This window comes from Macaca thibetana, chromosome 3 (genome assembly GCF_024542745.1).
Source record: "Macaca thibetana thibetana isolate TM-01 chromosome 3, ASM2454274v1, whole genome shotgun sequence".
Classification (NCBI taxonomy): Eukaryota; Metazoa; Chordata; class Mammalia; order Primates; family Cercopithecidae; genus Macaca; species Macaca thibetana.
Genome location: NC_065580.1, coordinates 31,275,588 through 31,292,795, shown reverse-complemented (window position 1 = coordinate 31,292,795; position 17,208 = coordinate 31,275,588). Strand labels below are relative to the sequence as shown.

At 40.1% G+C, this 17,208-nt stretch overlaps 1 protein-coding gene across 1 annotated transcript in view; it reads left to right on the top strand.

The window, feature by feature from the left end:
* SND1 (staphylococcal nuclease and tudor domain containing 1) overlaps window positions 1-17,208 on the top strand; it is a 438,972-nt gene that overhangs the window by 19,254 nt on the left and 402,510 nt on the right. Inside the window, exon 2 of the mRNA XM_050782556.1 lies at window positions 14,245-14,394. Coding sequence (XP_050638513.1) covers window positions 14,245-14,394 — 150 coding nt within the window. The remainder of the gene's footprint in view (window positions 1-14,244; window positions 14,395-17,208) is intronic.

Here is a 17,208-nt window from a genome sequence, read left to right as displayed (position 1 = left end):
TAGCCTTGAACTCCTGGCTTCAAGTAATTCTCCTGCCTCAGCCTCCCAAGTAGCTGAAACTACTTGCAGGTGCCACTGTGCTTGGCTATTTGTGCGCCTCTGTATAAAGACACTTTGTTTAATATTTTTTTTTGATACTTTAACTTGGAACTCAAAGCCAGTAGCACTGTAACTCACGACTGAATGTAGTTTATCTGTCACTTATCTATTTTCTCTGTAAGGTATATCACAACAGCTTTCTTGTGCTAGGAATACTAGACAGCAAGTCAGAACTACCCTTCAGGGCTATTTTAAACAGTGAAGTCAACAATAGTACTAAAATGTAAAACATGTGGCACTAAATAGACCACATAAAGAACACTTGTTTACTGTGTGAAAGCTGAAACAAGAAGGCAGAGCATTTCCCTGCTGGGAACGAGGACATCAGGCAACTCAAGTTTTTGCTACTTTGTGCATGTACATGCCCGTAAATGACAGTAACAGTACTGAGAGGGGGTTACAAATATATTATAGTGAGTAGGCAAATTTGAAAATTCAGAATCTGAACAGTGAGGATCTTCTGTATTATTTTTTTCTGAATTATTTGAAAGTAATCTGCAGATATGGTATCCCATATACCATATCCCTTTAATACTTTAGTACTTCTAAGTATTGTCTTAAAACCGAGGATATTCATCTATATGAACACAATAAAACCATCAAGATCAGATATTAACGTGGTTATGGCAGGGTGCAGTGGCTCATGCCTGTAATCCTAGCACTTTGGGAGGCTGAGGCAGGAGGCAGGCGGATTACTTGAGGTCAGGAGTTCAAGACCAACCTGTTCAACATGATAAAATCCTGTCTCTACTAAAAATACAAAAAAGTAGCTGAGCGTGCTGGCATGCATCTGTAGTCCAGCTACTCGGGGGGCTGAGACTGGAGAATCCCTTGAACCCAGGAGGCGGAGGTTGCAGTGAGCCGAGATCGCACCACTGCACTCCAGCCTGGGTGACAGAGCAAGACTCCATCCCAAAAAAAAAAAAAAAAAAAAAAAAAAAGAAAAAGAGATTAACATAGATACAATACTGCCATCCAACCGGCAAACTCCCTTCAGATTTTGCTGGTTACCCCAGGGTCACCTATTAGCTGCCGTGTCTCTCGTTTCCTTCATTCAGGAATAATTCCTCAGTCTTTCCTTGATTTTCATGATCCTGACATTTTTTCCAAGAGTTACTTTATAGAATGTGCCTTGTCATGAGTTTGTCTGTTGCTTCCTTATGATTGAATTTAAGACTCTAATTTTGCATCCTGGCTAACATGGTGAAATCCCGTCTCTACTAAAAAAAAAATTACAAAAAACTAGCCGGGTGAGGTGGCGGGTGCCTGTAGTCCCAGCTACTCAGGAGGCTGAGGGAGGAGAATGGTGTAAACCCGGGAGGCGGAGCTTGCAGTGAGCTGAGATCCGGCCACTGCACTCCAGCCTGGGCGACAGAGCGAGACTCTGTCTCAAAAAAAAAAAAAAAAAAAAAAAAAAAGACTAATTTTGGCAGAAATACCATATAAATGATGCTAAGTTCTCCTCAGTGCACCATATCAGTGAGGCACACCGTGTCATTGTCACATTACTAGTGTTGATAACTGTAATTACTTGATTAAGATGGTGTCTGTCAGGTTTCCTCAGTGTAATTTTAGGTATAAGTATTTTATGTAATAAGTAATCTATTTTATATAATAAGTAATACATATTTTAACCTATTCATTATTTAGTAATACATATTCTTTGGTAGGAGATAGCTAAAATATTTATGATGTATGATACATAGTATATGTCATATATAAACATATAGTATATATTATATATAATAGATATCATGTAATGTTTATTATGTATGATATGTAACTATATTATGTAGTGTATATAAATAATATGTAACTAGTACTTTATGAGAAGCTATTTTGAGATTCTATACATATCTTTTCTTTTTCTTTTTTTTTTGAGACGGAGTCTCGCTCTGTTGCCCAGGCTGGCTTACAGTGGTGTGATCTCAGCTCTCTGCAGGCTTTGCCCCCTGGGTTTAAGCAATTCTCCTGCCTTAGTCTCCCGAGTAGCTGGGACTATAGACACACGCCCCCTGCCTGGCTAATTTTTGTATTTTTAGTAGAGACGGGGTTTTGCCATGTTGGCCAGGCTGATCTCCAACTCCTGACCTCAGGTGATCCACCTGCCTCAGCCTCCCAAAGTGCTGGGATTACAAGTTTGAGCCACTGTGCCCGGCCTCCATTAATGATTCTTATTAGTGTGATTTGTTGGCATACGATTATTTTCTAATTCCATTATCAATTCTACATTTATTAGTTGTTGTTCAACTGTAATAGAGAACTTTCTCTTCCACATTTTTTATTCATGTATTTATTCAATGGATTATAATCTATTACTATTAATTATGTTGATTTTCAAGTTGTCCCAGTTTTGGCTAATGAGAGCTCTTGTAAGCTGGTTCTTATGTCATTTTGTTATGTCCCCATTATTCTTTGAACACTTTCTTTTCTTCTGACACAGCAAGGTATTCCAGGCTCATATTGTGCTTTCCCCGCCCCAACCCTGGAATCAGCTGTTTCTTCAAGAAGCGTTGGTTCTATTTAGCAGAGAAGAGTTTTCCTTCCTTCCCTTTCCTTCCCCTTCCTTCCCCTTCCTTCTCCTTCCTTCTCCTTTCCCCTTCCTCCGTTCCTCCTCCTTCCTCCCTTCCTTCCTTCCTCCCTCCCTGCCTGCCTGCCTGCCTCCCTGTCTCCCTGTCTCCCTGTCTTCCTGTCTTCCTGCCTCCCTTCCTGCCTTGCTCTCTCCTTTCCTGCCTTCCTCCCTCCCTTCCTACCCTCCTCCCTCCTTCCTACCCTCCTTCCTACCCTCCTCCCTCCTTCCATCCCCACCTGCATTCCTGCATTCCTTCCAAGAAACAGGAATGTTTAGCCAAGATCTGGGTACTAGGTGTACCCATTGCTACTGGGGTATCATAGTTTTTGGGCCCTCTTCCTTAGTGGATGGAGCCGGGAAGTACTTGTGTATGTAAACAACACACATGTATCTCTCTTTTTATATTTATCTGTATATATTAAAAAGCAAGGATTTACTTGTAATCTAACAGAATTTTTTTTTTTTTCTGGCCTTTCTGTATTTGTAACTCCCCTCTGAGAAACTTAGCTCTCATTATCCTCTAGGTATGATTTACTCAGTTCCCCTGTAGGTGACAAATCTGCTCACACTACAGCTAGTGTGAGTCTTCAGCTTTCTGTGACCTGCCAGCAAGTGCTGGTTTAATCTTCAGGTCCTAGTATCCTGCCAGCTTGCGCTGACCAAGGGGAGTCTTTATAGCTTTTTTGACCTGTTGGTAGCTTAAGGTGATTTAGCCATAGGATTAGTCACCCTTAAAATAAAGACTGCCTAGCATCATAGCAGAAAATTAGCATCTCTTTTGTTTTTGGAGAAAAAAAAATGCTTTGCTTTTAGGCATTTTTTCTTTGAAATATTTCCAGCTTCCTTTTAAACTTCTTGGAAGGCTTGAGCTGGGTTTATTTTTTTCCTCCAAATTTAATGTGCTTTTGGTATTTGTCTGGAATTGAAATAAAGTACTTTTAAAAATGATCCCAGTTTTTCTGTGATGTATTTAGTGTTTAAAACAAACACCTTATTTTGGCCAGGTGCAGTGGCTCATGCCTTAATCCCAGCACTTTGGGAGGCCAAGGCAGGCAGATCACCTGAGGTCAGGAGTTTGAGACCAGTCTGGCCAACATGGTGAAACCCCATTTCTATTAAAAATACAAAAATTAGCTGCACTTGGTGGCACACACCTGTGGTCCCAGCTACTTGGGAGGGTGACGCATGAGAATCACTTGAGCCTGAGAGGTGGAGGTTGCAGTGAGCCGAGATCGTGCCATTGCACTCCAGCCTGGGCAACAGAGTGAGATTCCATCTCATAAAAACAAAAAACAAAAAACCTTCATTTTTTTTTCCCTTATTAAAACATTTTTCTTCACTAGAGGTTTATACATTTACCCCAGTAGTATATGTTTGATTCCTTTTTCCCATCAGAATGTTATTTTTAGGAGTCGTGATAACTGTTAGACCTAAATTCTCAGTGGCTGTTCAGTATCAAACTTCTTGATTTTTAGTGTATACGTTTAGATGCACGCTCCAGAAATTCTGGTTTTTCTGACCTATTAGAATCATTATTCAATAAAATTATATGTAGTAGTTAATCTTATTGAGTGGTTTGGTGCTCTACTCTGTCTTTATGCTTTGTTTTCTCAGATTATAACACTTCGGAAATTCAGAAAAGCTCCTTTCTGAAGGGGAACATGGGAAGAGAATAATGAACACTGATCACTGCAGTAACTTTCCTTTACCTTTAATAGCCTGAGTACTTGACCCTTGCCATTTGATAGAGGAGAAAGTCCCCTCTATATAGTGATACTCTTTTTTTATGTCCTGGAGTCAGTTAATTTTTGGTTCCTCCTCTGGTAAGTTAACACATAACTGTTACCTATCCTGAAAGATTTTCTTTTGACAGCTGGGGTAGACTTCTCTTAAATGACACTTCACATTTGTCTGCTATGTGTGGTTAGTTCTTCCTGAGTTGTTCTGTCTTATTTCTGAGTAAATAAGTCTTGATCTCCCAGGTCCTTGGCAACAGCAGAGCTCAGCGTGAGGTAGTGAGGACTTGGCTTTGCAGAGAACCATTGTCCTGGAGACAGTCCTGACACTGGTTTCCAGGAGGTTGAGTGAGTTCCTTCATGGTGAAGGCTTCGATTGTGAAGGCTAAGCTACAGTCTTGGTTGTGTTCTTTTATGTAAGTCATCAGTATTTTGGCTCGTGGTTCTCATATCACAGATTTAGTATTTGGGGTTTATTAGCAAGTACACTGGGAAAACCTGTGTTCTAGCCCTGATGCCATCTTACTGTGCCATAGTTTTCTCATCTGTAAAATGAGGATAAGGGTCCTGTCCTGCTTTCTCAGGGCATTGATGTGAGGATGAGAAGGGGAGGAGAGCAGGGAAGGAAGGGAAGAGAGATTAATGTTCTTTTAACATTTATTGACTTACCTTCTTGATTTCAAGGAGTCAGGGATCTTATGTAATAATCCAAATAACCCAGAGGAGATAGTGGTATTATCTTCATTTACAGATGAAAGAATATCACAGTGTGCAGAATGATTTTCACTTGAGTTTGTGTTCAAACTCAAGGCTGTATAATTTCAGAGCTCATGGTTGTTCCAATTAGCCACACCATCTGAGGCTATGATTGCCAATGATTGCCAAGACAGTTTGTCAAGTATGAAGTTCAGTACAAACTAAAGGGATGATACTTATTACCGTCACCCCAGAGGACAGAGATTTGGAAATAAGTACTTAAATCTACTTTCCAATGAGTGGGTATCTTAACTGATACATCAGGGGAATTAGATTACAGGTTATCAGTCTAAATCTGACTGAATTCAGTGGTGAGAGAATTTCTGTGACTTTGATATTTTCTTTCTTTCTTTATTTTTGAGACGCAGTTTCGCTCTTGTTGCCCAGTCTGGAGTTCAATAGCCTGATCTCGGCTCACTGCAACCTCTGCCTCTTGGGTTCAAGTGATTCTTCTGCCTCAGCCTCCTGAGTAGCTGGGATTACAAACGCCTACCACCACATCCAGCTAATTTTTGTATTTTTGGTAGAGATGGGGTTTCACCATGTTGGCCAGGCTGGTCTCAAACTCCTGACCTCAGGTGATCCACCTGCCTTGGCCTCCCAAAGTGTTGGGATTACAGGCGTAAGCCACTGCGCCTGGCCATGATATTTTCTTTTATATCCCTAGAGGAATGTCCATCTTTTTCTATTGTACATACTCTTCCAATCTTTATAGCAGACCACACTTTGAGCCATTTCTTACAACAACAATGTTGGCTATATTTATTGCGTCCCTGGGTTGGGCTCTGTGCTAAGTGCTTTTATTTTGTTTCATAACAACTCTTCATTTTATTTTTATTTCAGCAACAGATTGACAAACTGGATCGTAACAACTTATATATATTCTTATGTATTTATTTTATAAATGATGAAACGGAAGCTAATGGAGCCAATTAAATAACTTTCAAAGGTCACTGCTGACATTGATTTGATTCTGAAACTAAATTCTTATTGCCATATACTGCGGCTCCTTCTCTGATTATAAAAACGAGCAGTTTGTGTAACTTGAATTGCTTCAGAATTTATTTTTGCCATGCACTTGCTATTCAGACGACCATAAAACTAGTTTTCATCTCACTTGCTTGTCATAATGCTTTATATCAGGGGTTGGCAAACTTACTCTGTAAAGGGCCAGGTAATAAATATTTTAGGCTTTGCCAGCCATATGGTCTCTGTCGCAACTACTCAACTGTGCCATTCTAGTGCGAAAGCAGCCCTAGACAATACATAAATGAATGAGCTTGATGTGTTCCAATAAAACTTTATTTATGGACACTGAAATTTGACTTTCATACTCTTTTGCATGTTGCATAATCTTCTTTTGATGTTTTTCCAACCTTTTAAAAATGTAAAAACCATTTTTAGCTCATGGACTGTACAAAAACAGGCTGTAGGCTGGATTTGGCTAGTGGGCTGTAGTTTGCCGATCCTGCATTTTATCGTTTTGAAGTTTTCTTCTTTGCGTCTCCTTTTTGGGTGTTCTTTTGTAATATTGGACTCTAAGTCAGCTTGCCTTGCAGATGGTACGGTTTAATAAACGTTGGTATGATTTGGGACAGTCAACTCAATGGAAGCTTTACTTGCTTAGTGATTTGGTGTCCAACACCTGTTCTACTGGCACATATAAACAGAGATTTTAATTGGGAAAAAGATTTAATCAGTAGGTAACCTCAGATACCATTTTAACAGAAATCAGCTCCCAAATGCTTGTTTGTGTGTGTGGCATAGTGGAATATCAGAATTGGGAAACTTCAACCCCAATCCTTGTTCTACTGTCAATCCTAGTTATTTTAGGCAAAAGTTACTTTACCTGTCTTGCTCTCAGATTTCTCAGCTGTAAAATAAAAGGGCCCAGATTAAATGCTGTCTTTATCTGAAGTCTCTCTATAGATGATTATTCTGGTCCTCCTGAGATTTAAACTCCCTATATGTAAGCTGAGGCCCGATTTTTGGCACAGTTGGCTTGGGAGCAGCAACTTGTGCTTGTATCTGCTGGGTCTGCAAGTGTATCCAGAGCCAGTGAGTCAGCGCTGCCATGAGCTCCTGGGCTTCTGGTTCATTGGATTTGAATGTTGGGCCCTCTAATTTAGGTTTGCATCTTGTTCTTGCCAGGAAAAAAAACAAAAAACAAAACAAAAACACACACACACAAAACAAACAAAAAACTGGCTGTGTTGGTGAGTATTCTGGGAAAGGCCTCCCAGACCACACAGCTTATGTTGTTTTGGGATTGCTTGCTTTGTCTAAATGACTTTTTAATTTTCAAGAGATGATTCTTCCTGTGGAGGCAACAGCTCTGGCTGCCAGGAAGCTTTTTCCTGATATGCTTTTTGAAATATTCCCCAGTTGAGTTTCCTTTTAGTTACTCTTTCTTTCATTCAGTTTCTTTAGATGTTTTCATTTCATTAAAGGGGATCCAATAGGATCAGACTTTCCCTCCTCTTTTTACAGCAGCTCCTTCCCCATCCCCTGATGGTATTTTTAGGTGTAGAAAACACCTTGTCCGGAGGTAAGTCCCTGGCCTGCTTCTTTGCCACTCTGACATAGAGTCCCTGCATGTGCAGCCTTTGGGTTGTGATAGTTGAAGAATGGCATCATGGACCCCTCAGCTCAATGCCTTTCCTGGTTCTCCTTTCTGTGTGACACACAGGATGCTCTCTATATTGTTTCTGAGAAGAAGCTTGTATTGCTTCTGGCCATTTTCATCCTTTTTAGAGCTTTGTAGATTTCACTGAAGTTCTGTGTTTTTCCTGTGGCTTCCTACCTAGTTATTTCTAGAGGATTTGAAGGTTTATACTTATAGCCTCTTCTGGGGTGAGTCACCATGCCTGACTTTTGCTTCTCAGTCTGCTGCCATTTAAAAAAAAATTTGTTAATGTTTTTCAGCTAGCATCTAATCTTCCTGCAAGAATATGGAAGTCTCTGTAGTGAAATACACATTTTATGTCCCCATGTTTTTGTACTTCTGTATTGGACCTTAACATTTTTTTTTGGATATAATTAACGTACCATAAAGTTGGCACTTTAAAAATATATAATTCAGTAGCTTTTTTACTACAATCGTATAACAATTAGTACTAATTTGGGATATTTTTATCATGTCCAAAGAAATCTGTATCCATTAGTATATTCCCCACTCTCCCCTCCTATCAGTCCCTGGGAACCACTAGTCTATGGTCTGTCTATGGATTTCCCTATTCTGGACATTTCATATAACGGGAACAATTCAGTATGTGGCCTTTTGTGTGTGGCTTAGTAACTAAGACTTAACATGACGTTTTCAAGGTTCACCCATGTTGTAACATCTGTCAGTACTTAAGCTCTTTTTATTTCTGAATGATATTCCAGTTGTATGGATATACGACATTTTATCACAAGTTGACAGCTGTTGATGAACATTCGTTGTTTTCTCTCTTTTTTTGGCTATTATTAATGATGTTGCAATGAGCATTGGTGTACATGTTTCTGTGTGCACATGTTTGTATTTCTCTTGGATATATACACCTAGGAGTGAAATCCCAGGGTCATATGATAACTGTTTAACTTTTGAGAAACCTCCAGACTGTTTTCCAAAGCAGCTACACCACCCATAAGATATGAGGGGTCCAGTTCTTATACATCCTTGTCAACACTTGCTATTGCCTGTCTTATTGATTTTAGCTATCCTAGTAGTGGTGAAGTGGTATGTCATTGTAGTTTTGAATTGCATTTCTCTGATGACTAATGATGAAGAGCATCTTTTCATGTGCTTTTTGGACATTTATATTTATTGTTTGGATAAATGTCTCCAACTTACTTTAATTGGGTTGTTGTTTTCTTATCAAATTATAATAGCTCTTTATTCTAGATGCTAGACCCTTGTCAGATATATGAGATAAGAGTCTAGTATTCAGAATTTGCAAATACTCCTATTTTTTTCTTTCTTGATAGTGTCCATTGAAGCACCCTGTTTTTAATTTTTATGAAGTCCAATTTATTTATTTATTTTTAAGTTGCTTGTGTTTTTGGTGTCACCTAAGAAACCATCACCTAATGCAAGGTCATGTAAATTTACACGTTTGTTTTCTTCTAAGACTTTTATAGTTTAACTCTTAAATTTAGGTCTCTGGTTCTTTTTGAGTTATCTTTTGTATATGGTATGACGTAGAGGGCCAACTTCATTCTTTTGCACATGGAGATCTAGTTGTCCCAACACATTTTTGTTGAAAGGACTACTCTTTCCCCACTGAATTATCCTGGCACCCTTGTGGAAAATCAGTGGGCCATAAATGTATGGATTTGTATTGGGCCTTCTTTTTGTGATATTTGTCATCAGATGTCTGCCCTCGTTCTTTATGTTGGTTCTTCATACAGGTAGATATTGCTGTAATAGTATACCTATTATACTATCTTAACCAGCGGATATGCCTGTTAAGCCAGTCCTCTTTGCAGAGCTGATAAAATGCCATTCTCAGACCAAAGTGATTTTTGCTCTTGGGCTGGGAAAAAATATTGGCTTCATTGACATACAATTTCTGTACCTTCCCTTTCTTTGCCCTTAGTGTGGCTGGGTTTTTGTATAAGAAGTTTTCTGTCTTCTTGTGTCATTGGCCTCGGAGTTAAAGAGTTAAACAAACCAAGTCATTTATCAGAATCTAGTGAAGATTTAATGTGGTGTTCCTGTTGCTGGGCAACATTTTAGTGGCTGCCCATATAGTGTTTCACTGCAGGTAAATCTCCCAGTAAACCTGTAAGTGGGTTTGAGCAGTTTGAGTCCCCAATTTTCCTTCCCAGCTGCGTTGTTTCAGCCTTTGTAACTATGTGACTTGTGCCCTGAAGCCAGGTCCTTTGAATCACACCACGTCCCTCTGCAACCTTTATTGGCAGAACTGAGAAATGTCTAATCCATAACCTCAATCAAACTGACTCATTGTGACACCTGGTTTCACAAACCTCCTGCTGTATCAGGTAGTTCTAAGATCATTTTTCTAGAATGTCATTTTGTTAATGTAATTGGATAAAGCAGTAACCATTTGACTTTCTTTCTATGCTCTATAAATTAGCAATTAAGGATAATTACTGCATCCATGAAAGTTTGCAACATGAATCAGCACAGCTTTGGCAGACTAATTACCCATGACAGTTTCTTCTCAATCTTAACATTATTCTCCTGAAATTAAAATTCTGGTAAACAACATATTATACTTAGGTGTGATGTTTATTGTTTGTCAGTCTCACCCTACTAGAATGTCAGCTCCTCAAGAGCAGAAATTTTTGTCTGCTTCGTTTCACTGAAACATGCCACTTGCCTAGAACAATGCCTGCACATAGTAGGCACTCAGTAAGTTTGTAGTTAATTAATAAGTGAATAAATCAAGGAATAAAATTATAACAATAATTACTTGGCAGGTCTTCCTGAGAAGAAAAATGGCTTGTTTTGGTGCCATATGAGATGTAAATTGTCAAGCATATAGACCCTTGGCCTTTTTCATATTTTACCTGGACATTTAAAGTATTTTTCCCCCAGAAGGTATTTCTCCTTGGTTTTATTTGGTGGAGACTGTTAGCTACAAGAAGGCCATTACAATGTTTTCATTGAGGGAGAACTTGAATAAAGACTGTTGGCGAGTGAGACAGGTGAGAGAGTTTAACAGTGGTTGGCAGATGAAATGGAAATAGCAAAAAGGAGGTGTAGTGTGTTTTTGTTTGTTTGTTTGTTTGTTTTTTGAGACAGAGTCTTGCTCTGTCACCCAGGCTGGAGTGCAGTGGCACAACCATGGCTCACTGCAACCTTGACCTCCCAGTCTCAAGCAATTCTCCTACCTCAGCCTCCCAAGTAGCTGGCACTACTGACGTGCACCACCACACCCGGCTAATTTTCTTGATTTTTAGTAGAGATGAGGTCTTGCTGTGTTGGCCAGGCTGGTTTTGAACTTCTAAGTTCAAGCAGCCCTCTCGCCTTGGCCTCCCAAAGTGCTGAGATTACAGTCTTGAGCCATTGTACCCGGCCTGTAGTGTGTTTTGAATGATTTCAGTTTCTGTGAGTAGTAGGAGGGAAACTAGTTCTTCCCTAGTAGAAATAGTTCTCTTACTTCCATAATGGTGTCCAGTGAGTCTCTTCTTACGTCTGCACCAAGGCAATAGCCAAATGAGGGGAAGAGAGTTTCAGAGGAAGGGTGCACACATACCAGTCCTCTCCTCCTAGAGGAGTAGGAATAGCAGTACCTGCCGCAGTGAATCTATTTCTTTTGCTTAGGAAGTTGAATTGGTGACTGCTGCTTGAATTCATATATTCAATGGTATAAAAGGTGTAGAGAGCCTATAGAGTAAAAATCATCTCTGTAACATTGATTCAAGCGTTAACTGTTGTCTGAATGGCATTTTTGGCGCAACAATGCAAGGAAGTTCTGACAGCAGCCTTTAGCATTCAGGGAGAGGAGAGGGCATACAAAGGAGTTTTGCACAATTACTGTGTACAGGTTGTTTGTCAAAGCCCTTAATGGGGCCAGGGTAATAGTTGTAGACCCATTGTCCCCAGGGATCCGGTTTACTAGGCAGAGGCATTAGAGAGGTAATACCTTTCTGATATTTAGAGATGAGGGGCTCTTCTCATCAGTCCCTCTGTACTTGAGCTTCTCAGTTGCATTTGTCAGGCTTGAGAAACAAAGCTGGTTTCCTAGGCTAGGTCAATGCTTGCTTATCAGAGTTGACCTTCGTCAGAGAGGATGAGTTTTCTTGTAAATAGGCCTTAGCTTTTACGACTGGGCTTTACCAAGAGGTCTCCTGGGAATGCGTTATTACTTTTTTTTGTGTGTGTGTGTGAAAACTTGACCAAAATTGAGCAGCAAGCACTAGAGACAGATGTTCTGGTTTGTGTGCTGTGTGTAGCTTGGCTGTCCTCAGCCTTATTTGGAATTCGTGCCCGAATGATTTCAAGTGCAGGTATTCTACACTATGCTCTTCTTGCTGTGTGTTTTGTTTCTGCCGCTTGTGAGAAAGAATTGAATATAAATGAGTCAGATCCAAGCTCTCCTTTTCTTCTTTGGCCCTTCTTATTCAGGAACTTCAAGCAGCCTCTACTGTAGTATACCTGTTCCTTCCTGGCTTTGTTTGGTTTGAGAGCTTATCTTTTGGAATGTCAGTTCCCTGGGATGATGCCTAGGACATGAATTCTCAGGATAGGGTGTTAGCACGGTTATGTGGCTACAAGTTTTAGGGTTTAATTGCTAATAACAGGATTAGGAAGTAGTCTTTTTGTATGTGTGTGCCATGGTATATAACCAGGGATTAAAATGACTTAGGCCAAGGTCTGTGTACTTAAGGTGTTGGGGATACTGAGACATTATCAGAATACTAATTTAATGTACAATTAAATATTATATATTGGAATGTACAATATTGTTTGATAGAATTTCCATTAAAAGGTAGTATGGATAAATGAATTGTGATATATTCGTACAAAATCCTTGGTTAGGGTAATGGTGGGGTTCGGGAGAAGGGGCTGAAGGTAGAGAGGTGCACATGGAATCCAAAGTTCTGGCAATGTGCAATATTTCAGTTCTTAACTTGGGTGGTGGTTGCTCAGATGTTTACTTTTCTTATTTTTTAATTTGTACATGTGGGTTTAAATTCATTTGTGTATTTATATCAATATTTAACACTTGAAAGCATTAGTTAAGGTGGAGAGGTGGGGAGCAATGCACTCTAAGTGAAAGGGGCAGCTTCCTTCCTTTCTCCTTTTTCTCTTCCTTTGATTCAACTTCCTCACAAGGATTATTCCTTTACTGAGAACTCCATGGTCTTATCTGAACAGTGTTCTGTGTTGACAGAACCCTCCAACCTTCTCACTACTAACCTTTCAGAAGCTATTTGTTATGAAGCGTGGAATTGAGAGTCTTTCAGATCTAGTGAAGCCAAGGCATGAGCCCCCACCTGTTTGTTGTATTATGAGTCTCTTCGCAAAGACAATTTGAATCACTTGGGTCATTTTTCCTTTATGGCTCTTCTTCCCTTCTTTCACTTGAAATCCTTTCTTCTTCTCCCCTGCAAATATTTTAAGGTTAATGCCGGTGAGTTTCAGAACTCTTTTCACAGTTGCAAGTGGGTTCTATGCGTGACATCTTTGATTAGAGCGATAATAGGAGCCACTGACTGCACTTGGGAGCCTTAAGGTGCTTATTAGATTCTTATGTTTTAATCATGTAGGGCATGGGTTTTCTAGATTACTTCTGTATTTCTCTCTTGTACTGTCCACAAGAGAAACTCTAGGTATTACATCCACCTTACCCTTGGGCATGCTCAGTTCCTCCCAAGGGTGTGTAGGGACTTCCTTCAGCTTCTCTTATTTTTCTTTTTTTGTTTGAGACAGTTTTGCTTTTGTTGCCCAGACTGGAGTGCAATGGTGCGATCTTGGCTCACCGCAACCTCCGCCTCCCGGGTTCAAGTGATTCTCCTGCCTCAGCCTCCTAAGTAGCTGGAACTACAGGCATGTGCCACCACTCCCAGCTGATTTGGTAGTTTTAGTAGATATGGGGTTTATCCATGTTGGTCAGGCTGGTCTCGAACTCCCGACCTTGGGTGATCTGCCCGCCTTGGTCTCCCACAGTGCTGGGATTACAGGTGTAAGCCACTGTGTGTGGCCCCAGCTTCCCCTTTTCTTAAGCCTTTCATTGTTTGCTTCAATCTGAGAATGGAAAGTGTTGATGGAGATATTAATTCCTTAATAATTGGGAAGAATGCAAGGGGTGGTACTTGCTAGGATGAAATTATAGAGGTCATTAATCTGCATGTCTCACATGCCTTTTTACCCTGGTCTGTTTATTCTATGACTTTTCTATTGTTGGATTTCTGGGTCGATTATTTCAGAATTTGGCCCAAGGTGTTATGTAGGTATTTCTCTTATAAAACTAAAAACAATTCTGTTTATTTAGTCATTCAGCAGATGACTTTGCATGCCTTTGAAGTGCAAGTGCTATTTGAAATGTTGGGGATACGGTGGTACATAACCTGCATTATGGTGATATGGCCTCTGGACCATTCATTTTCTTTCTTCCCCCTCCTTAGGTCCTCTCAGGATGCGCCATCATTGTCCGAGGTCAGCCGCGTGGTGGGCCTCCTCCTGAGCGGCAGATCAACCTTAGCAACATCCGTGCTGGAAATCTTGCCCGCCGGGCGGCCGCCACACAACCTGATGCAAAGGATACCCCTGATGAGGTAGGTGTTTCCTGAGGCCATTGTGAGCCTGTGGACTTAGGTAACAGCCCACTGTCTTCTGTGGCTGATGCCATTTTGATGTACTTTCTTTGTATTTTGAGTATATTTTTATCATAGAACTGCTGATTCTGGATGTGCCCACAAGCAACTTGTATCTGTTGTTTATATGTTCACTACCTTTAGTGACAGTCGAAGTCTTAGAGCTTTTTCTTGTATCTTTTGCCACAGACTTAGATTTGTCGTGTTTTCACTACTACTTTTCTTGGAGTAGGTTAGGAACATTTCCTGGGTAGCCTCAGGCATTTGAAATCACCATTGGTTACGGCAGAGCACTTTTATTAATTTATTTTTGAATTCTTCATTCATTTACGTTGTTCAAAATGCAGAAGGATATATAGTGAAAAATCGAGTACTTCCCCTGAGACAGCTGATGTTAGTAGGGTCTTGTGTCTCCTTCCAGAGATAGTTAAAACCTATATGATCAGACGCTTTCATTTTCATAAATGGTAACATGCTATAAATGCTAGGCCCATATTTTATTATTTTATTAAAGATTCTTTTTCTTTAAGGTTCAGAGGGTACATTTGCATGTTTGTTACCTGGGTGTATTGTGTAATGTTTGGGATTGGGCTTCTAGTGTATCCATCACCATAATATTGAACATTGTATCCAACAGATACTCTTTTAATTCTCACCCCCCTCACTCCTTCCCTTTTGGAGTCCTCAGTGTCTATTATTTCTATCTTTATGTACATGTATACCCATTGTTTAGTTCCCACTTATAAAAGTGAGAACATGTGATATTTGATTGTCTGCTTCTGAGTTAGTTCACTTAGGATACTGGCCTCTAGCTCCATCCATGTTGTTGCAAAGGACGTGATTTCAGTCTTTTTATGGCTGCCCATTCTTTATTACTGATTTGTTTTGTTTTGTTTCATGACAAAGTCTCTTTTGCCTAGGCTGGAGTGCAGTGGTCACCATAGTCTTAACCTTCCAGGCTCAAGTGATCCTCCCACCTCAGCCTCCTGGGAGTAGCTGGGACTCCAGGCGTGTGCTATCATACCTGGCTAATTTTTATTTTTATTTTTTTTTGGTAGAAACAAGGTCACACTAGTTTGCCCAGCCTTGAGTTCCTGAATTCAAGCAATCCTTCTGCCTTGCCCTAAAGTACTAGGATTACAGGCGTGAGCCACTGCGCCTGGCCTGTTACAGATTCTTAATCTGGGATCCGTGCACCTCTGAAGGCATATACTAATTCCATGAAATGCAAAATTTTGTGTAAACATGAATTGTTTTAGAGAGGGAGTTTTTAAAATCAGTTTCTTAAGGGAACTTGTGGCTCAAAAGTAGTTAAGAGCCATTGTTTTATGGTGATTTGAGAACCTTCTGTGCCTGTGTCCCATCATCTCCTCCATCCTTCCCCCACACCCCTCGGCCTCTAATGCCCGGCCCCCTTGCCTTCTTTGTGGTCTGCCTTTGACCCCTTAAGTTTCTGCTCTTCAGCAGCTGCTATGCGTACCAATTTGGCATTGTTTAGTCTTTTTGGCTTCTATACTTTGAAACATTGGTGCTTTGCTATCCTTTAGCAATGCTTTGGCTATCAGAAATGAAATTTCTGGGCTGGCCGTGGTGGCTCATACCTGTAAGCCAAGCACTTTGGGAGGCTGACTGGGGAGGATTGCTTGAGCCCAGGAGTTCAAGACCAGTCCTGACAACTGACAACATAGCAAGACCCCATCTCAAAAAAAAAAAAAAAAAAAAAAACATTAGCCGGGCATGGTGGTGCACATCTGTAGTCTCAGCTAATTGGGAGGCGGAGGTGGAAGGATCACTTGAACCTGGGAGTTCAAGTCTGCAATGCATCATGGTTGTGCCACTGCACTGCAGCCTGGGTGATAGTGTAAGACCCTGTCTCAAAAAAAATTAAAAAGAAAAAAGGAGCAAAATTTCTGGATTCCAATTATTTGTCCTTTGCCCCAACTTGATGATGTTGGGCAGGTTGGTACCCCAGCTTTTGTGTGCTATTCCCTGCCAGGGAGGTAAAGAAGAAAAAGCAAGAGTTCATGTGGATCTTTTGTTAACATTTAAGGAAAGCATTCAGTTTTTAAAATTATAATAAAGGGCATTTTGTTTTAATTAAGAAGTTAGTGAAGCAATGGTAGAGATAGAGAAAAACCCCCATAATTCTGCTACCAATAGGAATTAGACTAAATAGATTAAAATAAATTTAAGTAGATTAAAATCAGTTCTTTTTCATTGGTCCTCCATCAGGGACCGCAAATATTGAGAATATTAGTGTATACCTCAGGGTTGTTTAATGAGGATTAAACAAGATAACATGAAGTGCTTAGTGCATGCTTATAAAATACTTAATAAGTGTTAGTGTGGTAATCACTACTGCTCCTTGCTAATTTCTCTTACTACAGATACTCCTAATACTATTAGATCAACCACTGAAGATTAAATGTGTTTCAGCATTTTTCGCATTTTGGGCATTAACAAATGGGTGAACTAACGTTTCGAATAGTTTATTTTCCTATTGTGTAACAGCTTGATTGCTTCCAAGTGAAGAGTGTTGACCCTTCTTGGAGCTGACCAAGTCCATTTGCGCAGAAGGAAGAAGTAGTGTAGCCTCTAAGAAAGAAGGGTTGGATTTTAATTTCCTGTTTTGTGGATGAGAATCTTGGGCAGAGAAACACAAGGCCAGTTGGAACTTGTTCTAAAATATCATAACTGTATCCCATGTTAACAGGACAGTGGAATATTATCAGAACTATCCTAGGTGAAAGGATACTTTGTAATCTGATCCTAGCA